Below are 22,337 nucleotides of genomic sequence, written 5' to 3' on the forward strand. Positions count from 1 at the left end.
AATTTTTGTTTAGCATTTTTTACTATCTAATGTAAGTTTGATTAATTGGTTGATATGTATTCTTTATTTTGGTGCAGATAGCATGAGAAAGTTGGGTGTTATTAAGGCTCAGTCATAGGGAGAGTTTGGGTCATCACTCTACTAGGGAAAAGTGAGAATATATAGCAATAAATATCAACAAATATTGTTGAACATACATATTATAGATCCGATACAGTCTTATTTTTACTCCAAATTTATGTTCTTAAGTGTAATTGGAAGGATCTCTATCCCAAACCTTCATATAATACTTTTCCTATTTTATGGAAGATTTTCTTATATCACGTTCTGTTAGGGGATCATTATTATTTATCCTAAGATCAATCCAAAACATGATTGTCGCTATATACCAAATAGCATAAATATTGTTGTACAATGCAACGAAAGCTCTAATATCAATTACTGTAATTTGAGCCTAGTCGAAGCACATTATTCACACACTCAATAACTTTCTCATACTTACAAAACAAACAACTCTCAACACACAAGCATGGACAATCTTTCAATCCCAAATAATCTATGTACTACTCTTTGAAGAAACCCATCATATCCTTTTAGGAGTTTATCACCTCTCCTCAGGTGGAAGGAACATTGAGCAAAAACCACTAAACTCTTTGCAACAATATTTATTTATAAGGGTTCAATCCAATACCCATTACTTTTTCCATAAAAAATCATTTTCCTTATAGAATTCTTGTCTTCCATACCAAGTAAAACCTTTATTTCTAGGTCAAGTGAACTCAAACCAAAACTAATTAAGAATTTGAGGCAATATTCAACATGCATTGTGCAAAGAGTAATGTTACAGATATAAACTATTTTACAATAATTTTTACTAGTTCCAATATAAGTCGATCACTAACATCACATTTTTACTTACAATAACTATTTGGAAAATACTAAAACCACGTTAGCAATTTGTAAAAATGTTGTAAAATCATTTGTATCTGTAGCATTACTCTTATGCAAAAAACTTGACTCTTATGAAATCCTGAACTTAAATCTCAAATGTAAAGGATGATCATGGTTGACTGATATTCTATGTGTAAGAAAAGCGGTGATCTTTGGTGTGTGATGGTTAAATATATGTGTATGTATATACATATGATGGTTAAAGGTTGGAGAAGGAAACCAAGCTCCTTCAGACACAGGGCTTGGAAATTATTATCATCGTACGTGCTTGTGGACTTTGTGGAACGTGGAGGAAGAGAAATAGAAGAACTTTCTAGGGGGCATGAATTGTCAATTAACATCCAGTATCTTCTCCGCATCAAAGAACTATTGTACTCTTTATTTTATATATTAATACAAATTCTTGATACCTATCTAAAATTAACAAATATTTGAGAACAATAAACCAGATCAAGATCATAACTCATAACTAACCAGATTGTCTAACTAATTCATTCAATCCCAAACTGATAAAAAGGAACCCAGAAGAAAGACATCTCTTCATTGATGCACAATAAAATCTGAGCGAATAAAATATATATGAAAGTTGGTCGTGACTGCAGGAGCAGACCACATTATAATTTAACCAGTTGATGCAGTAAAATGAAATATGTATAGGTTTGAACTAAAACACACACATCTTCTATCCAGATCATTGTGGCCAATACCCAATCTGAAATTGAATAATAAAAGAAAATAAATTAGCTAATTAAGCTCCATTTGTACATTACATTACACTATTACAGACACTGAGTCTACATTCAAGAAAATAAATAAGGAAAGAAAAGAATAAATAAATCAAGATATACATGCCGACAAGCAGCTAGCCTCGGGATTGGAACGTATATCTTTGCCAAAAATAAAAGCAGCTAGCCTTGGGATTCTGCAGACAGAGTTTAAGATACATAAATATATTATAAAGCACAGATTAGCTCCATGTTTTAAGGGTATACAACTAGAATGGTATTAATGATTTGCTGTTAAGTATTTGAAGGAGAAAATTACAGCTTTTTTTATTTTGAAAGATGAAGATTATATTTAAACCAAATACTAGTCGCTAACCCGTGCGATGCACGGGATAATTAACAAATGTTAAATAATTTCAGGCATTTATACCTCTAGCTTTTCTTCTTCTTCTTCTTCTTCTTTTTTTTTGTATTTACTCCATCTGTATCTTGCATAGAAATCTCAACCATCTTGCCACAATCCATAAATAAAATTTAAAAAATAACATTATTCATCATGTAAAATTTCAGTTAAGTTCATATATTTCCTTGCAAAAAAATGCATAGCACTTCATAGGATCTATACATTGCTATATATTCTAAACCTTACCTCTATATATTTTTCTAGCCTTATCCACCAAAAACCACACTCCATATAACCCTAATTCCTTCCATACACTTACAAACTATAGAAACAATTTAGATATATGAAACAACAAATAACAAATCAACTATTTATACCTAGGTTTTCTATTTCCTACTTGGATAATAAAATACCCAATACCCAAAATAATACACTACAAAATTCTCACAAAAAAAAAAAAGAGTCCAAAAACTCTCCAGTCTCCTCCCCTCCATCGACTTCTCTCATGTTGCTACTCATTAAGCCATTCTTTCCACACGCCCAAAACCTTGTTAAACTCCTCAACCTCTATTTATAATAAGTTATTGTCTCTCTTATTAATCATCTGTCAATTGCATATGAGGACCAGATTTCTCAACTAACCCATGCTTGATAAACCAATTAAAATAATCAAAGCTGACATTGAAGACTCTCTCAAATTTGAATAAGAGGCTAAGTATTACCTATGATGCTAAATACTTTGTACCACAAATTTCACAGGAGCTAAACAAAGACTAAAACTAAAGAAAAGCACAAAAAAAAAGAAAGAAAGATAAGATATTAAGAAAATTACCTGTATGCATATATTTCAATAGTAGCATCTGATAAAGAAAAAACTAATGATGTTCACAAGTCAAGTCATCATTAGCAAAATAAAAATCTAAATTATGAAATTGGAGATAGAAATTTAAACACAACAAAGGTTACAATATAGTCTCTTTTTTTTTTTCTTATAAAAGATGCAATTACAGTAGCATGGTACATTTAGAGGGGGGGAAAAAATGGAGTCACCAAAATTACTCGAGCAAAATTTCACCCAAAAGGATGTCAACCTCACCATAAAACTTCTCTAAATAAACCCAAAAAAAAAAAGGGGGGAAAAAAAAACCTTACTGTAAAGACTCACCTAGACCTACAATAGACCAAAGATTCAAAGACTCATTTATTGTGCGGCCTCAACTGTGTGTGGAGTTTACTGTTTAGAAGAAGTTATAGGGTTTAACATTTTGAATTTGATAAAAGAAAGATGGACGTAGAAGCAAAAAAGCAGCCTTATGGAGACAATATTGGTGCTGATTCATAAATCTGATAGTGAGAATCAAATTTGTAGTGTTTGGCTGGGATGAAGGGAGAAACGGATGAGAGTGGGACAACAATAGGGTTGCGTTAGGTTTAGGGTTTGAAGGTAGATTTATAGAGTTAAAAACCAAATAATAAATCTGTATCAAAAAAAAAAAAAACCAAATAATAAATCAAATAATAATAAATAATAATGATGTGGAAAATTGTGGAGGCTCCAAAACTTATGTGGCACAATAAGTTAGTGTGTGAGAAGAGAAGAAAGATTTGTTCCTTTTTTGGTTTTAACGTGTATTTGGTAGGGAAAAATTAGATTTATTTTTAAATAAAATTTAAAAAATAAAATAAAATAAAATAAATGCTGACATGGAAAATTGTGGGAGTTTCAGAAGCTTCGGTTATATATATATATATATATATATATAGATTAGGAATGAAAATTATATTCCAAACGAAATTAAAAATATACGAGTCAAGCTAATTGGTAATTAAACTAATACAAGATTTTCCCTAAATACAAAGCGAGAGAGAGGAAGAGACCTCGCTTTCCTTTCTTGTTCTGATTCTGATTCCAAGTACTTTCGTCCCAAAGGTGAGCTTCATATTGACCAGTCCATCTGTTTTTTTTTTTTTAAAGAAAAAAAAAATAAAAATCATCAACATCAACATGAACACAAACACATTAAAGAAGAATAGAAAGCTAAAAAAACGAAAATTTGCGATGAGAGAGAACTAGGTGATACCACGATAGATGGAGCTGCTTTTACGGGCGGCAAAGGGAGGCAATTTGCTGATGCGCTCTTTGGCCGCGCAACCTCTCTCTTTCTTCGCTGTCTTCAATCCTCCATATCCTTTGTACACAAATAGCTCATCTTTCGCTATCATCGCTGCCTCTCCGCTGTTTCTTCCACCGCCAGTATCTGATTTCAATCCAGGATCCGATAGTGACAACAGCGCCATGCATAGCCACGACACAAAACCCTAGCCCTACCTGAGAGAGAGTATATTTTGCTGATGCGCTCTTTCTTCGCTTTCTTCAATCCTCCTCATCCTTTTGTACACAAATAGCTCATCTTTCGCTATTATTGCCGTCTCTCCGCTGTTTCTTCCACCGCCAGGATGGGGATTGAGGATAATATAGTAATTGGACATGATTTGAAAGTGTTTCGAAGGTCTCAAAAAAGCCAGCCCACTCCCTCTCTCTCATCATTTTCTCTTAAACCAACACTGTGTTTGGTTGCAAATGGAGGAAGAAAAAAGAAAAAAAAAAGAACTCATTTGGGATTCGTTTCTTTTGCTGAAACTGAATTTTTTTTTACTGAAAGTACTATAGATAAAATAAGAAATATGAATAGTACTAAAAAGTACAATGAGATTCATAAAAAATAGCAAAAATAAGTTAAATAATAAAATAAATTAGTAAAAATAATATTTGCCAAAAAAAGAGAGGAAGAAATGATGAAGGAAATGTTTTGAATGGGGAAAGAAATGATGTAGGAAATGATGTAAGATATGTTTGCAAGTAGGAAGGGGAAGGGTAAGGGTAAGGGGAAAAGAAAAAAAGAAAAAAAAAAGAGAAAATTCTTATCTTTTATTTGTTTGGTTTGCAAAAGAATACAATCCTTTCCCTACTCTTCCTGCCAAGACTCACCCAAGTAATAATAATAATAATAATAGTAATTATCTCTTCCACTAAAGTTTAAAAATAACAAATTTTACTGGGCCTGCCTTCCATTTTACCGCTACTATTCCTCTATTTAAAGTTTGATTCAATTAATATTGAAATCTTTTTTTTTCTTAGAATCATTAATCATGAAATCACTCATTAATTTTTGATTTGTGACGCATTAATTTATAAATAAGATGCAGTAAATTAAATTTGTAATATTCTTAACATCACTCATTTTTCTACCATAAAAAACTATTGCAAATATATGAGGGAAATTATATTTCTACAATCTTATTTCATAAGCATAAAAGTAAGATATTGGAACATGAAAGCCTGCATGTCACAATGCTATCTGGCCACAACTGTCCATATTTTGAATTCTTTTTAACAATACAACTAAAATCAATTATACTTTGAATGGTTTATAAATTAAGTTAATTATACTTTGATTAGTTTTATAATTCTTTCTCAACTTGCATCATTATTGTAAATGTATTTATTAATTTTTTTGTTGTTGTTAATGTAGGAAATAGTTGGCCATTGATTCTAGGTACATATGATACATAGAAAGATACCATATATAGCATCTCCAAAAAAAAAAAAAAAAAAACAATCAAAGAGAAAGATGAGATGTGCAACCACGAAACGTTAATATTTGACGGTATCGATGAAAAGTCAAAAAGAGTGATAGAGGTAGGACCCATCCCCCGCTCAGTCTTTATGGAAACCAAATCTTTGTCGATCAAACACATTTTGAAGTAGTGTTTTTGAAGCTGGAAGAAGCATTTGTCTTCATCATCTCCCTCTTATATAAAATTAAAATTTAGGGTGGTGTTTATTACACTATTATACACACCCACACACACTGAAAGTCTGTGACTTCTTCAAGTCATGATTTATATGTAATTTAAGTGTGTGTGAGTGTGTATGATAGGGTGTGTGAAATAATTTTTACCCTAAAATAATTTAAAAAAAAAAAAAATCCTACGATAAAGTATCTTAAATGCATCAATGTAGTCCTCCCCACTCATTATTATACAAAAGATTTGTCTTCTAATATCAGTGTTCATCCGCTGTGCAGCAGCAAGCTACAACATTTTTTGGGCTTCAAGAACCTCTTTGTCTATTGTGCTAGCAACCTCTTCAACATTGTCCATTGTGGACAACCACCATTGGCCCTTCTTCTCAGGATCAAGAATATCTTTCTCCATTTGAGCTCTCTAATTAAAATATTGTCTACTCTTAACTGAAAACAATAAAGAAATATAACAATTTTACACAAATGAAAGGATACTAAACGTCATGTGAATAATAAAAATAAAAATTTGATTCAGGTTTTAAAAACAACATATCACAATGGAACAAAGTGTGTATAATAAAACAGTGCTCTTTTTTTACTAACCTTACTTTCACAAGGGCTCACTAGTCACTATTAATACCTTTTTTATTTTTGCTAGTGCCAGTCACTATTGATACTGTTAGAAAATGCCACTCCTCACAATAATTTTGGTATTTTCTAAATTCTAAAGTGTAATTTTGCACCCCTAAAATGAAAGCCAACATATTTAGATCTGAGAAAATGTTTGTAATGTAAAGCGTGTGTTCAACTTAAATTATTTGGGGTTGATACCTTCGTATTACCTAGTGTACTTATAGAAATGTTTGTTTAGCATTTTTGTCTATACATGTACTGTAAGTGTAATTGTTTGTTTTGTTTTCTTTATTTGGGTGCAGATAGCATTATGAGAAAGTTGGGAGTAATTAAGGCCCGGTCATATAGAGTGTTATTGAGTCATCACTCTAGTGGGGAGGTTTTGGTCCGACGGAGCGGGAAAAGTGAGAATAGTGTTAGGTTCTAAATGTTTAGAACAATTGGCAAATCGTGAACACAAATTTTTCTAGATATAGTTCTTAGAGTCTATAGGTTTTATTAGACAATGCTCAAGGTGATTCAAGTCAAGATTCAAGAACATACAAGCTGTAGGAAGAAGATTTCATAATCTGTCTGGTTCGATTGATCGAAAGACAGGCTCGACCGATCGAAAGTCGTATCTGCAGAATTTTAATTAAGCCCAAACAGCAGTTCAAGCCCATTTAGGATTAGGGTTTCTAATCTACTTCTCCCAGTATATAAAGGAAACCCTAAGCACATTTTTATGTGGCTTTTCAGAGAGAAAAGAGTGTGCCTCTTTTGTATTTAGGGTTTTGTTCCTAAAAAACTCTCTTATGTCTTCTACCGGTATTATTCCTTGAAAAATCTCAAGATCCGGTATTGTAGAAGTTGCTGCCTTCTCTAGTCATCAAAGGTGTTGATGATCTAAACCTTCAAGGGTGGTCTTGGAGTCACAAACAAGAGTGTTTGTGTTGCTAAACCTTTGAGTGGGATCTCAAAATCACAAACGGGGGTGTTTATGTTTTGCAAAGGCCAAAGAAAGAAGGAGTCCGTGGATTCGGAGCTTGCACGTGGTCGTGTTAGTAAGTTCTACTGGTTGGTAGCAATAAGAAGTCGAGCGTGGGGGCTTGTAAGTCTTATTGTACGAACTTCGATTCTTTCTAGTGGATTTGCTTTTTACCTTGAGGATAGCTAGGTTAAATCCTCCCCAGATTTTTTACCGGTTTGGTTTTCCTGGGTAATCATATCATTGTCTTATTTATTTTCCGCTGCTATGCATGATATGATTGTTTGATTGTGATAACCTAGACTTGGAATTTGGACTAAGTAACAACTTGGCTAATTAACTAGGTTAAATCAATTGTTTTAAGGGGTCTAAAAACCATCAAATAGCAATATATATAATATCAATAAATATTGTTGAATATTCCTAATAGGCAAAAAAGTAAATTCGACCCTTTAAATTTGATCAAAATTCAATTCAATTCTTTAACTTATTATTGTTTCATTGAGTGTTTTAGATTTTAAGTTTATTCAATTAAGGAATTTTTATCAAATTTTGTTAAATGTTTGCAGTTACGTGTTCAAGTTTTTATTTATATTTTTTGATTTTTTTTTAAATTCAAAAAATTCTAATTAATAATTGAATATTTTCCAGATTAAAAAAAAAAAAAAAAAAACATTTTAATGCAAGTTGACGAAGAGGCCTTAATTGGGAAAATTTAGAGGACACAATTGATCGAATTCAAAATTAGAGAACTTAAATGAATTTTAGTCAAATTCATTTTTACTCACTAATACTTTAAAATTCAGAAACATACTATTATGCTAACATAATCAAAAGCAGACGAATTTGAAGGTATTTAATTATTAGAAAGATCAGAAATCTTGATACTGGTAAAAGTTTCTATCATTGTCATGTTCTTATGAAATCCCTCAAGTTGAGGACCGCATAAAACTTCAGCAATGTAAATTTCAATAAATAAATAAAGCAATTAATTGAAACTGCTGGGAGGGAGAAGAGGCACCACATAATAGAGTTCTCAATTATCACATAAATGTGTAATTTTTTTTTTTTTTTAAAGTTGGCTCCTCCGAAAAATTAATTGAATTAGAAACTGTTCGTGGCAGGATATGGTATGCTTAGATGTTCCACAGATATATTACTCATGTATCATTACAGAATTTTTACATGCCAGACAGCATTGAAAGTGTCGTGGTTTTCCCAGCTCCATTTGTACCTAAAACACCAAAACATTCTCCTGCTTGAACTGAGAAAGTCAGTGCCTGTACTGCGACCTTAGTGCAGTTATACATTCCTCCAGAACAAGTAATTTTTCAAGTAGTACCTTCTGAAGATTACGCAAGTAGATGATGGCATTATCAATTGAACTAGAAAGTACCCTATTTCATTCTGTTTTCACATCTATGTCTTCATCAGGATCAAGAGCAATAGTTTCTGAGGAGGGTTTCAAGAGAGGTTCTTAAAAACTAGAAGTACTGTGCTGGAAATACTCCACCACTCTTTGATTGTGAGAAGGCAACAGTTCAAGGCCAAGTGTTAAGAGGAATTAGCCAATTCTCTGCCACAGGTAAGAAAATTGAATGGAATCAGACGAAATCTATTTTCCAAATTAATTTTCTATATAAATTTCAAAGGCATATTTAAAAAGAACACAAAAGCAATAAGATTTCGACACTTATGCTTTAAATCTTCCACTGATACAGCATTACGGGGGTGAATTGAATTGCTACAAAGTCGCATCAACAAACTAATAAAAACCATGCAAATCCCAGCAATGTGACATTTTTTTTTTTCACACGCACCCAATAGGTTTTGAACTCACAACCATACCCTTCAAGGCTCCACCACCTCTTATTGGAGAAGGAAGAGCCAGAGTAGCCACATGCAAAAACAAAAGGCATACCTCCACTCTTGCATCTCAAAAAAAGGAATACCATGTGCTTGATCTGTCCGATTATGCCTAGCATGTAGTCTGATCATCATATTATAAATATCATTCCGAGGACAATAGTTCTTTTGATTTTTCATCCACCAGAAAACTTGAATGCTACGTTCCATAGAACCCCGTGTTATCTCCGACAAAAAGCAAAAGATGTAATACTTTTCAGTGCCCAGTGTATAAATGCCTTGATATTTGTAAGGTTGAATTTATTCAACCATCTAATTGGCTTTATTCCGTGCCAAATTTGCTTGTAATTCAGCATTTAGTAACCCTGTATTTAGGTGGGATTGTTGTAAGGGTAGTGAGTGAGATAGTGTGAAGATTGCTCAAGAGTGTGCAAGAAAACAGAGAGTCGCGGCTGGGACTCGCGACTGGACTCGCGGCTTCAACCCGCCAGAATCTGCACACGTGCCAAGCATGCTGGAAGATGAACAGTCATGCTAGCTGGAGCACTACAGGACAAAACAGGACAACTGGCCATACGGTTAACTCGCGACTGGAACTCGCGACTTAGTCAAGCCGCGAGGTCAAGCCGCGAGCCACCCCTGTTTTGGAAAAACCTGACGTTTCGCATTCCACTCCTCTTCAGTATAAATACCCTTTTAACCCACGATTGAAAGAGAGCTTCCAGAGAGAATTTTGAGAGAGAAACCCTAAAGAAAAACCAGATTGTTTTACCCACAATCTCTACCTTAGAGTCTCATCAAAATCCCTCACTCTCTTCCTCTCCATTGTCAAATCCTTGAGAGGCCTTTATACCAAACCTGGTTCTCACCATTATCATCTCTGTGAGACAGTCGTTTGGAGTTCTGGGAAGCAGTTAGGAAGGAGCCAATCTTTATTGGTTGATGCTACGGTGAAGTAGCGGAATCCGGAAAGCTAGAAAAGAAAAAGGTTCGGCGCAACCTCGTTGGAGCAAGAAGCTTGGAGGGCTTAGGTGCATTGGGTAGATTAGGCTTGGAGGGTCTATTGCTGTCCTTGTATCCCAACTGTATTTTCTAGTGGATTGATTACCGCTTGGAGGGCGGCGGAGAGGTTTTTCGCCGAGGTCTTCGGTTTCCTCTTCGATAACATATCTGGTGTTATCGCTGTGTTTGCATCTTCCTTCCTCTCTATCTCTGCCTTTACATTATCTGTTGTGATTTATTTTGTTGTGGCTTAGATAGTTGTTTAATCAATACCATGTTATAGCATATGTTAAGTTTCCGCACACTATTGTTTAACATATTGCGTGTGTTGATTAAATTGGTTTTTGGGGGTCTAAACGTTCAAAAGTGTTTTTGTACACGTTTTTGAACTTTCAATTGGTATCAGAGCGGGTACACATCTGTTTGGTTTCATTACCATTTGTGTGATCCTAGACCCCTGAGTTGTGGTTGTTATTTTTGGTTTATACCATGCTGAACTGTAGCTCAAGTGTTTGTGAAAATGTCTCTATGCATACGACTGAAAGGTGTCTTACTGATGACCTTGTAGAGTTATTAAAAACTAAGAAACATGCTAGAGTTTTTGTTCACATGCTGAAAGTTCTTGAGAATCAGAATCTTGTCTTACACAGTAGCATATGTGAATCAAAATCATTGGTTAAGAAATATAAAAGAAAGAATAGAATGTTGTGTGAGATGATTGAGAATCTGAAAATGAAAAATCAATCTAAAATTAGCATGAAACCTGATGATGAGTTTGTGTTTGAAGGTCAAGATTGTCTGTCACATGTGAACCTATTTGTGCATACCTCATTAAAAGTGTTTAATGCATGTTTGTGGTATCTTGATAGTGGGTGTTCTCGCCATATGACAGGGGATAAGTCATTATTTAAGTCACTCAAAGAAAAGGTGGGTGACTATGTGACCTTTGGGGATGGAAGCCATGCTCAAGTCCTAGGCAAAGGAACCATCGAGATACCCGGTTTGCCTCTGTTGAAAGATGTGCTGTTCATAAAAGGGCTGAAGGCGAATTTGCTGAGCATCACTCAAATTTGTGATGACAACTTCCTGGTACAATTCTCCAAGAAAGGATGTTTGATCATCAATAAAGAGGGGATTCAGGTTTTGGAAGGAAATCGGACTACGGATAACTGTTATGGAATAGTTCCCACGGCATCAATATCATGTAGAAGTGCTCGGGTGGATATGTTGGAGCTGTGGCATCACAGATTTGGGCATGTCAACTTCAAACAAGTAGCCAAAGTCTCCAAACTTGAAGCAGTCGAGGGACTTCCTAAGTTTGGAAAAGTAAAGAAGACCATTTGTGGTGCATGTCAAATGGGGAAGCAAACTAAGGCAAGTCATCACAAGGTAAATGTGATAGCCACCTCTCGTTGTTTGGAGTTACTTCATGTTGATCTGATGGGGCCCACCAGAACTGAAAGCCTAGGGGGAAAAAGATATATTATGGTCATTGTGGACGACTACTCAAGATACACTTGGGTTGAATTCCTTAGAGAAAAATCAGAAGCTTGTGAGAGGCTGGAGATTCTGTGCAAGAAACTACAAAATGAAAAGGGGATTCCGATAGCCAAAGTTAGAAGTGATCATGGGAGAGAATTTGAGAATGCAAGATTCGAGTCCTTCTGTGAGAAGAATGGTATTAAAAGAGAGTTTTCAGCTCCTAAAACTCCACAACAAAATGGAGTGGTAGAAAGAAAAAATCGTGTGATTCAGGAGATGGCAAGAGTCATGTTGCTTAATAAGCAAATACCTCAAAATTTTTGGGGAGAAGCTGTCAACACCTCGTGTCATATTGGCAATAGGATTTTCTTTCGAGCTGGTACAATGAAGACTGCATATGAGATATGGAATGAGAAGAAGCCTAAAGTGAAGTATTTCCGGGTATTTGGAAGTAAATGTTATATCTTAAATGATCGAGAGAATCTTGGGAAGTTTGATGCAAGAAGTGATGAGGGTATTTTTCTTGGCTACTCTACTACAAGTCGAGCATATAGAGTGTTCAACAAGAGAACAAAGACTGTGATGGAATCCATAAATGTCAAGATTGATGATGCCTTACCTAAGGTGGAAATGATTGAGGATGTAGAAGGGCCGAGCACCGAAGAGTCTGATATTGAGGTAGAAGCTTTGGATATAGAAGGTGAAGAACCTATACCAGAAGTAGAATCGACTCCCATCAACCCAAGAAGGGAAACGAGATCGATGTCTAGAACTTCAAGTCCTCTTACTCCTCCAGAAGTTCATCCTCCTATCTCTCGTAGTGATGAAGTTTCCACTTCAAAAAGGCCTTCCTCAAGAATTCTCAAGAATCATCCGGAAAGTAATATTATAGGATCACTTGATGACGGTCTTCGCCTCAGGAAAGGAAATATTCTGCTAGCCAATCATGTAACATATCACTGTTATCTTGCACAGTTTGAACCAAAGAGGGTTGAAGAGGCTCTTCTAGATGAGAATTGGGTTGAATCAATGCATGACGAGCTGAATCAGTTTGTGAGGAATGACGTGTGGGAACTTGCTCCACGGCCTGAGAACATTCATGTTATAGGCACAAAGTGGATTTTCAAAAAACAAAACTGATGAAGATGGAGAGATAATTCGAAACAAGTCTCGGTTGGTGGCTCAAGGCTACACACAAGTCGAAGGGGTGGATTTTGATGAATCATTTGCTCCGGTGGCAAGACTCGAATCCATTCGAATCCTCATGTCCATTGCGTGCACTTTGAAGTTCAAACTTTATCAAATGGATGTTAAGTGTGCTTTTCTGAATGGATATCTAAATGAAGAGGTATTTGTTGAGCAACCAAGAGGATTTGAGGATCCTCATTTTCCAGATCATGTATTAAGATTGAAGAAAGCACTGTATGGTTTAAAACAAGCGCCTAGAGCCTGGTACGATCGTCTTACACATTATCTTCTAGATAGAGGCTTCAAGAGAGGGTATGCTGATCGAACTCTATTTGTCAAAAATGATGAAGATTATCTCCTTGTGGCACAAGTCTATGTTGATGACATAGTGTTTGGAGCAACTATCGAAGATCGTGCTACTGAATTTTCTGAGGAGATGAAGAAGGAGTTTGAGATGAGCATGGTGGGGGAGCTCACTTTCTTTTTGGGTCTTCAAGTCAAACAACAGAAGGAGGGTATATTTGTATCTCAAGAGAAGTATGCCAGAAATATTGTCAAGAAGTTTGGCCTAGAATCCAAAAAACATGCCTCCACTCCCATGAGCTCTGCCACTAAACTGAATGTGGATTCATCAGGAGTTGAAGTAAGTCCCACATTGTATAGGAGCATCATTGGAAGTTTGCTCTACCTTACAGCAAGTAGACCGGACATTGCTTTCAGTGTGGGCGTTTGTGCCAGGTACCAAGCTAATCCGAAGGAATCTCATCTGACTGCTGCTAAGCGAATCATTCGATATGTGAGTGGTACTGCAAACTATGGTCTGTGGTATTCAAAAGACTCAAATGCGTGTCTTGCTGGGTATTCGAATGCTGACTGGGCTGGAAGTGTAGACGATCGGAAAAGCACTTCAGGTGGCTGTTTTTATCTTGGTAACAATCTTGTTTCGTGGATGAGCAAGAAGCAGAATTCAGTGTCTCTATCTACTGCAGAAGCAGAGTACATAGCTGCTGGAAGTTGCTGCACTCAGCTTCTTTGGATGAAGAAATTACTTCATGACTATGGAATTCCTCAAGAAACGATGTGTGTCTTCTGTGACAACACCAGTGCCATCAATCTTTCCAAAAATCCTGTTCAGCATTCAAAATCCAAATACATAGAGATACGTTACCATTTCATTCGGGATTTGGTAGAGGAAAGAGTTGTGTATCTTGAGTTCATACACACTGACAATCAAAAGGCGGATATCTTCACCAAGCCTCTCGATGGTCCACGGTTTGAATTCCTCCGTAAGACCATTGGTGTCGGTACAATTCCTTGACTCTCTTGTGTGTTGTGTGCTTCACTGTTTATATATCTGTCTGTGTTGGAGCACACACTTCTTTTTGCAACTTGTTTCTTGTTTGCTTGTTCTTTTGTGTTTGCTGCTGATTATATTTGTGTTTGTTTCATTCTTTTTGTTTCTTGAGTCAAAAATCCAAAAAAATTACACAAAGAATTTGAAAATCAAAACGCTTGATTGACTTTGTTGAGTTTTGTCTTAAAACTCGTTTTGCCTTGTACCTTTGTGCTAATGGCTTTGTGCATTTTCGAGCATTGCTTGTTTTCATGCACTCATATCACTATGGGAAAAATCTGGAAATCCATGTGATTGTTGTAAATAGATCTTCAAGCTTGTCATGAATGATTAGTGAATGGTTATGTCGATCTTGAAACATGCATAGATTTGTGTCTATATCTCTTCCCATTTTTTATTTTTTTTGTTAAAAAGAGCTCACTAAATGTAAATCTCCAAATGAAAAGAGATATTGAGCTGCAAAAGCCTGTCGCACATTCTAGTATTTGACTAGGAAAAAGGGTAAGCGACCTTATATCAAAAGTGAAATTTCTTTCAAAAAGGGCCAAAGGCCTGTTCTTCAAAAGAGAAATGTTATATATCCCTCTCACAATGAGAGATGATTGTCTCAAACGATCAAATGTTAAGGCTGAAAGTGGAGTCAAATGAAAAGCTCCAAGTTATGTTATCAAGTTGTGTGGGAGGTCATATATTCATATTTCTATAATTGAGATTGGTCACATGATCTAGTGCTAATTGTGTATGTCTTGGTTGAATTGATCATTGAAGCTTCACATTAGACAAAGGACTATCTCATTGTTGATATCCACACACAACACACAAGTTTATGTTCAATAAATGCCATATTCATTTGTGTAATTGTACTTGATAAAATGTGATTCCACATGCTCAATCTTTGTTAATTCAAGCACAAAAAGATTTTTGAGTGTTTTGGGTGGTTTTGGAAAGTATTTTGTTGAAAAATCTGAAAATTTCAAAAATCCAGTTTTTGCCCTGTTTTGGCGGCTCAGTCGCGGGTATGTCAAGTCGCGAGACTCAGTCGCATCTTCGCTGGTCAGTTTTGGCGACTTGTTCGCGAGTGGAAGGTCCAGTCGCGAGATTCACTCAGAGATTTTCGCGGCTCAGCTCGCGACTCACTCGCGGGTAGACCTTCCAGTCGCGAAAAACACTTAGAAAAATTTCTCAAAATTTTGTTTCTGTGTTCTTTGGCGGCTTAATCTGGCGACTGTGTGGCGACTTGTTTCAGTCGCGAAAATCACGTGTTTTGGTCATACAGGGGCAGTTTTTAAAATTTTCTGTTTTTCCCTCGATCTTTTTGTGACTGTTCATTGTCTTTTTCTTCTGCACTTTCCCTTTCTCACCGTGCCTCCATTGTCGATCTCCATTGTTTGCTTCTTCTCAGCTAAAAATCGTCGACTCACAGGTATGGTTCCTTGTCTTGCACTCTAATTTTCCTGTTGTTATGGTCTTCCCTCTGGATTATTCTCTTTTGAGTGTGGGTTTTGTGATGGTTTCTGCTGTCATAGTTGTCCTTTCTTAGCTTATGGTAACCTGTGTTTCTGGTTTTGAGCTAAGTTATTTTGTTGGTTGTGTTCTTCATCATGTGCTTCGCTAGGGTCAGCTAATTTTTGTCTGATCTGTTGTTGCCATCATATTTCACTTTGATCTTGTGTGGTATCTTGTTGATGTGGTGTTGATTTTGGTCCCTTTACAGCTGTTTTTGTGGGCATATTTGATCTCTCTACTATGTTGTTCTAATTTGGGCCTTTGGTGTCCCTCATTGTTACTTTCTGACCATACTCATCCAGCTGTTAGGGTTTCTTCACTTTCACTAACCCTCTGCTGATATTGTCTGTTGGATTGTGTTTTTGTCATTTCCCTTGTTTATAATACAGACTGGTCATGTCTCCATTCAAAAAGGCTGCTGTGAAAGGAGGTTCTTCCAAAGGGAAGGAACCCGTAATTGATGTTGATGAAGACACACCTCTCCCGAAAGTGACTCGCTCTTCATCACAGCGATTCGATCCCAATAAGTTCAGATCCTATTCAGCATATCAGTCATATGAGAACTTCTTTCTTCATGCCACACCACTACTAGAGAGAGCAGTGGATCTGCCTTCACTTCATAACACTGACATCCCGATATGCTTTGCTCACAAGGATTGGAATTACCTTCTCTCGGATCCGGATATCGTGTATGACGAGTTGGTTAAAGAATTTTATGCTAATGCAATTGTGGAGGGAGATGAACTTAAGTGCTGGGTTCGGCAAAAGAGCTTTTCTGTCTCTCCTACATACCTGGCAGAAATTCTTCACATTAACAGACCAATTTTTCATCATTCACCGGTCTATGATGATCTATGTCCTGATGAGGAGCTTCTAAAACAAAGTCTTGGTCAAGACTTGGAATTCTCGCCAAATGGAAAATCCATCAGTGTTTCCTCCCTTTCTCCGAAACTGCGAGTGCTTACAATTGTGATGTTTCACAATTTGTACCCTTTGTCCAGTACTGGGTATATGAATCTCGGACGAGCTTTGTTTCTTCATGATCTGGTTTCTGATGAAGAAATTGACATTTGTGCTCACATCTTTCATGTTCTGCGCAAAACAGTTCTTCGCAGTGAGTCTCGGATCTGCATTCCTTTCTGCAGTCTCATTTCACGAATCTTGAAGCTCAAGGGGATCTATCCATCGACTGATGAGTCTCCTATCCCCAAACCGAGTCCGATCAACATGCGTACATACAATGCAAGTGTTGGACATAGTCGGAAGAGAGTCAAACCAGAAACTTCTGCATCTCACAGTGACTCTCAGTTCAGCAATCTCTCCCTCGATGAGAAACTTGATCGCATTGTTTCCTCTGTCCACGAGGTGAATACAAAGATGTCTGGACTCACTGCTTCTCTACACCATCAAAGCAACCGATGGGACATGAAGTTTACTTCTCTTCAGACTCAGTTGGATCAAATTCAGAGAAAACTAGAAGAGGATGACTAGCCTATTCCATGACAAAAAGGGGGAGTGATAGGCATATTCAGAGGGGGAGGATATTACCCTAAGGGGGAGTGTCTTTATTTTTTTTGTTTCCTTCTTCTCTTTAAGTTGATATATTATGTTTTGTAAAACTGTTATTCAGGTATTTGTTTGTTTGTACCCATATGCTTTTGTAAGCTTTGAGGGTTTATGTTTTATGCATAGTTTGTAGGCCTTGTGGTATGTACCATGCTTAAGTGCAGCCTTTATGCTATGTGAAATCAGTATTTTAAATCTAAATGTTCAGCATTGTGGTTTATATACTGTCACTCTTGTGCCCTTGTAGGATTGTTCCTAGATGCATATGCCTTGTGTGCTATGCATTGGTTGAGTGTTGAGCATACAAGTGTCTTGCCTTGTGCTTGTTAACTTGTATGTCTTTGTGTTCATTCCAAGTGTGAATGAACACTGTGATCACTACCTTGTGGTGTTCACTTGGTTGATCAAGCCATGGTTTGTTCATTAACTCCATCTTATGCTTGATCTCTTTTTGCCTGTTTCATATGCATTAATAATTTTCTGCTTACAATGATCATGGTGTATTGTTGTGTTTCAGGAGTTTATGTTCATATGATTCAAGTGCTTCACAGCTTCTAGAATTAGGTGTGAGTGAGTTTTGATCAACTGTTCCCAACTCACATGTTAAGTCTAGAGTCTGTTTTAGGGTTTTGTCACGGAATAGCCAAAGGGGGAGATTGTAAGGTTGAATTTATTCAACCATCTAATTGGCTTTATTCCGTGCCAAATTTGCTTGTAATTCAGCATTTAGTAACCCTGTATTTAGGTGGGATTGTTGTAAGGGTAGTGAGTGAGATAGTGTGAAGATTGCTCAAGAGTGTGCAAGAAAACAGAGAGTCGCGGCTGGGACTCGCGACTGGACTCGCGGCTTCAACCCGCCAGAATCTGCACACGTGCCAAGCATGCTGGAAGATGAACAGTCATGCTAGCTGGAGCACTACAGGACAAAACAGGACAACTGGCCATACGGTTAACTCGCGACTGGAACTCGCGACTTAGTCAAGCCGCGAGGTCAAGCCGCGAGCCACCCCTGTTTTGGAAAAACCTGACGTTTCGCATTCCACTCCTCTTCAGTATAAATACCCTTTTAACCCACGATTGAAAGAGAGCTTCCAGAGAGAATTTTGAGAGAGAAACCCTAAAGAAAAACCAGATTGTTTTACCCACAATCTCTACCTTAGAGTCTCATCAAAATCCCTCACTCTCTTCCTCTCCATTGTCAAATCCTTGAGAGGCCTTTATACCAAACCTGGTTCTCACCATTATCATCTCTGTGAGACAGTCGTTTGGAGTTCTGGGAAGCAGTTAGGAAGGAGCCAATCTTTATTGGTTGATGCTACGGTGAAGTAGCGGAATCCGGAAAGCTAGAAAAGAAAAAGGTTCGGCGCAACCTCGTTGGAGCAAGAAGCTTGGAGGGCTTAGGTGCATTGGGTAGATTAGGCTTGGAGGGTCTATTGCTGTCCTTGTATCCCAACTGTATTTTCTAGTGGATTGATTACCGCTTGGAGGGCGGCGGAGAGGTTTTTCGCCGAGGTCTTCGGTTTCCTCTTCGATAACATATCTGGTGTTATCGCTGTGTTTGCATCTTCCTTCCTCTCTATCTCTGCCTTTACATTATCTGTTGTGATTTATTTTGTTGTGGCTTAGATAGTTGTTTAATCAATACCATGTTATAGCATATGTTAAGTTTCCGCACACTATTGTTTAACATATTGCGTGTGTTGATTAAATTGGTTTTTGGGGGTCTAAACGTTCAAAAGTGTTTTTGTACACGTTTTTGAACTTTCAATATTCACATCAAGTTTATTTATTTTTAATTAGTACATTACGTCGCACCCAATAGGTCTTAAATCTAGGACCTATCCCTCTTTCTGTATTTATGGGAGGAGGAAGGGTCATTTTGAGCAAGAGGCCAAGTTTTCCATCTTACCACAAGTACGTACAGTACTATTTTGCCTAGAACAATAACAACCCTCAGTTCCAAAACTGTAGGTCAGCTATGGATCCTCAACAAAAATAATAAGATAGGTCACATGTTGTATTTGCAGTAGATCCATTCATACTAAAGTGATTAAATTTTATGCTAGTAATCAACCTACCACAACCCTTCTTGTTTTTTTGAGCTTGGGGCCGGCTGTAAACAAAATATATGACACAAAGCACTGGTGGAGTTTTGCCTAAACTCCTGCCATGATCAAAATGACACTAACTCAAACAATAATCAACCATTAATTGGTGTTTTGATCACAGTTCTGGTTCTTAACAAGAAGCTGTTCTAATAACTAATAAGTAATAACCATGTTTTGCCCTAAAGTAAACACAACCCCACCATGTTAGTTGGCACAGCATGAGCATACAAATCCATTCCACAAAAAAAAAAAAACCCAGCTCAAATTCTCCAAATTGAACTCAATTATCGTATTCAACTAAGCTAATTAGAAACAAAAAATTAATAAAACTGGGCAAAAATAAATAAGTGTAGTAGATTTATTCATAAAAAACTTACTAAATTTTAGTTGGCATAGCATGAGCATAGAAACCCATTTCACATAAAACCCACCTCAAATTAATCAAATTTATTTAATTTTGGTATCCAACTAAGCTAACTAGCAATACAAAATTAAGGAAAAGCTTGATTTTTTGAATACCTAATAAGAAGCGGGAAATTCTTTCTGGTGAAGCGGCCAATCCAGCAATTTAACAAGCCCTCAACATCGTCATGAGGGCGGAGGCTGAGGATTTCATGGACCACTTCCGACAAAGTCCAATCCCTCTGGAAGCGGTTGGCCTCGACTCGGAGGTGGTAGCGTCTTTGAATATCATCTTTCGTAAGGCTGGTGAGGTGCGTGGAGACCTCGTGCTTGCCCTCGTCATAATCCACGCTCACTTGCTTGTTTTCTTCGAAGGTGGAGTTGCTCTTGTAGAGGATTTTGGTTTTGGGTCGAGTTGGACTGAGTTTAAGGTTAAGGTTGAGGTTCAAGGTTATGGTGTTGGCATTGGTTCCCATTGCTCATTTGCCGAAGAGAAGCAGAGAGAGAGAGAAAGAGAGAGAGAGAGAGAGAGAGTGTGTTAGTGAAGTGGATAACAGGACATGTGTTGTTTAAACACTGAAAATTGTTATTTAATCAATAAGGTCAAATAGTCCCTAAACTTGTAGCTTGCATTAAATTTTAACATTTTGAAAAAAACTTTTTCACATACAAATAGTCAAATATAATATTGATTTCAAATTTTTAGTTTCATATTGACAAAGAATGGAAAGCATGATGGAGGTTAGATATCATTTAAGCTTTTGAAATTTTATTGATGAATTTTTGAATTGCATTCTTATTTTACACCAGTTATAGGCACGGTTTTATGAAAAAACTTATAAAATAAATGTACAAATAATTATATATTTTAATAGATTCAATAAATATAAAAGAAAAAATTATCAAGTGTAAATAATTATCTCACTAAAATAAGGGGTAAGATTTCTTCCTAAAACTAAATTAAATTGATAATTCCAAATTGAATTTTAAATTGATAATTATTTTTTAAAAAAACATACTAAACAATTGATAAATCTAAAATTAATATAATCTTGATAATATTATAAATTAAAATTAAAGTTGATAATTCAAGAATACACGTGTAGAACATCTTGATAATTTGATGTAACATAAAAATCAAATAAGAAAATTGTCAAATTAATCTATTAATTCTAACCATATTTAATAATTAATTCTAAGACCCTAACCCTAATCATATAAATTAGATCAAAGCTAAGAAAATTAGTTTAAACAAAAGGCAACCAATACACAAAACCTAATCAATTTAATAAAAACAAAATACAAAAACAAAGAAGGAGCCTTTAAAAACTTGACAATGTTTTCGATTGTTTTGAATTCATTAATTAAAATCACATGAAGACAAAAAACCAATAATAACACTAAAGAAAATAAACAAAATGAAAATAATAATAATAATAATAATAATAATAAAAGAAGAAAGAATGCATACTTGCATTGTCATGAGATTTAGGCATTTACATATTGAAATAAGCTACACTCCAAAAAGGATATATAGGGTTATATATATTGGTAGAGTTTCATTTGAAATATAATTCATTTAAATTTTATTGAAATTAAAGATATCGAATCAATGTGTTTGTTTTTATCCCATAAAATTTGGAATTAAAAAATGGTAAAATGAATAGAATGAAAAAAAAGAAAAAAAAAAGTTGATTCAACATAATGTAACATATAAAAAATTAAAAATTAAAAAACTTAAAAAAAAAGAGAGAAAAAGAGAACGTGGTTGATAGCTATAAGGAATTTTGATATATATATATATTTTAAATGTCATCAACATAAAAATTATCAATTTAATGGAGATATATACTGTTTTTTGGAATGTATAGAGATTATCAAATTATTGGAGATATATACTATTTCTTGGGATAGATTTATATTAATCACCTCTTGAAGAATTTGGATTGTGCTTATCCCTTAATAATCAAGTTTTTTAGCTTGATATTCTGATAAAAAATATTGATTTAATAATATTAAAATTTTGAAAATTTAGATGATAAATATTATCTATATTAAATTTTTGTATGTTAAATATTATCCCCTAATTTATGAAATATATCATAAAAAATCAAAAAATAATGTTAATTAGATGATAAATATTATCTAAATTAAATTTTTGTATGTTAAATATTATCCCTTAATTTAAGAAATATATCTTAACAAATAAAAAAAATAATGTTAATCTAATTTTATTCAATGTTAAGAATGAATTAGAGTCTTGGTAGTATACTATTCCCTTTTAGTTCTTTAAAAATCTAAAATTTTAATAAAATTTCTACAATTCGGTGAAGTCACATGGCGCAACCACAACGTCTAAACCCAATTTTTATTATATA

General features: G+C 35.4%; 2 protein-coding genes across 3 annotated transcripts in view; both read right to left on the reverse strand.

Moving 5' to 3' along the window:
* Positions 1-20,493, reverse strand: part of LOC126693776 (pentatricopeptide repeat-containing protein At2g41720) — a 59,423-nt gene extending 38,930 nt beyond the window's left edge. For both annotated transcript variants that reach the window (XR_007645527.1, XM_050389901.1), the window contains exon 1: positions 20,391-20,493. Coding sequence is in view for 1 of the 2 variants with exons in the window: in XM_050389901.1 (XP_050245858.1) it covers positions 20,391-20,435 (45 nt within the window). In the remaining variant the exon portion in view is untranslated. The remainder of the gene's footprint in view (positions 1-20,390) is intronic.
* On the reverse strand, positions 1,641-4,714 carry LOC126693778 (AP2-like ethylene-responsive transcription factor At2g41710). Its single transcript, XM_050389903.1, has 3 exons — positions 4,161-4,714; positions 3,958-4,034; positions 1,641-1,873 (listed from the first exon to the last, which is right to left on the reverse strand). Exons 1-3 carry the CDS (start codon positions 4,375-4,377, stop codon positions 1,814-1,816), a joined length of 354 nt encoding a protein of 117 aa, XP_050245860.1. The 5' UTR covers positions 4,378-4,714; the 3' UTR covers positions 1,641-1,813.
* Positions 20,494-22,337: the final 1,844 nt, after the last annotated feature.

Source organism: Quercus robur, chromosome 7 (genome assembly GCF_932294415.1).
Source record: "Quercus robur chromosome 7, dhQueRobu3.1, whole genome shotgun sequence".
Taxonomy (NCBI): domain Eukaryota; kingdom Viridiplantae; phylum Streptophyta; class Magnoliopsida; order Fagales; family Fagaceae; genus Quercus; species Quercus robur.

Excerpts from the sequence above, each read along its gene's own strand:
- LOC126693778 (XM_050389903.1), bottom strand. The coding sequence starts at position 4,377 with ATGGCGCTGTTGTCACTATCGGATCCTGGATTGAAATCAGATACTGGC. Across the intron at positions 4,035-4,160 it reads AAGCAGCTCCATCTATCGTG|ATGGACTGGTCAATATGAAG; the intron begins GTATCACCTAGT and ends AAAAAAAAACAG. Across the intron at positions 1,874-3,957 it reads GAACAAGAAAGGAAAGCGAG|AATCCCAAGGCTAGCTGCTT; the intron begins GTCTCTTCCTCT and ends CTCTGTCTGCAG.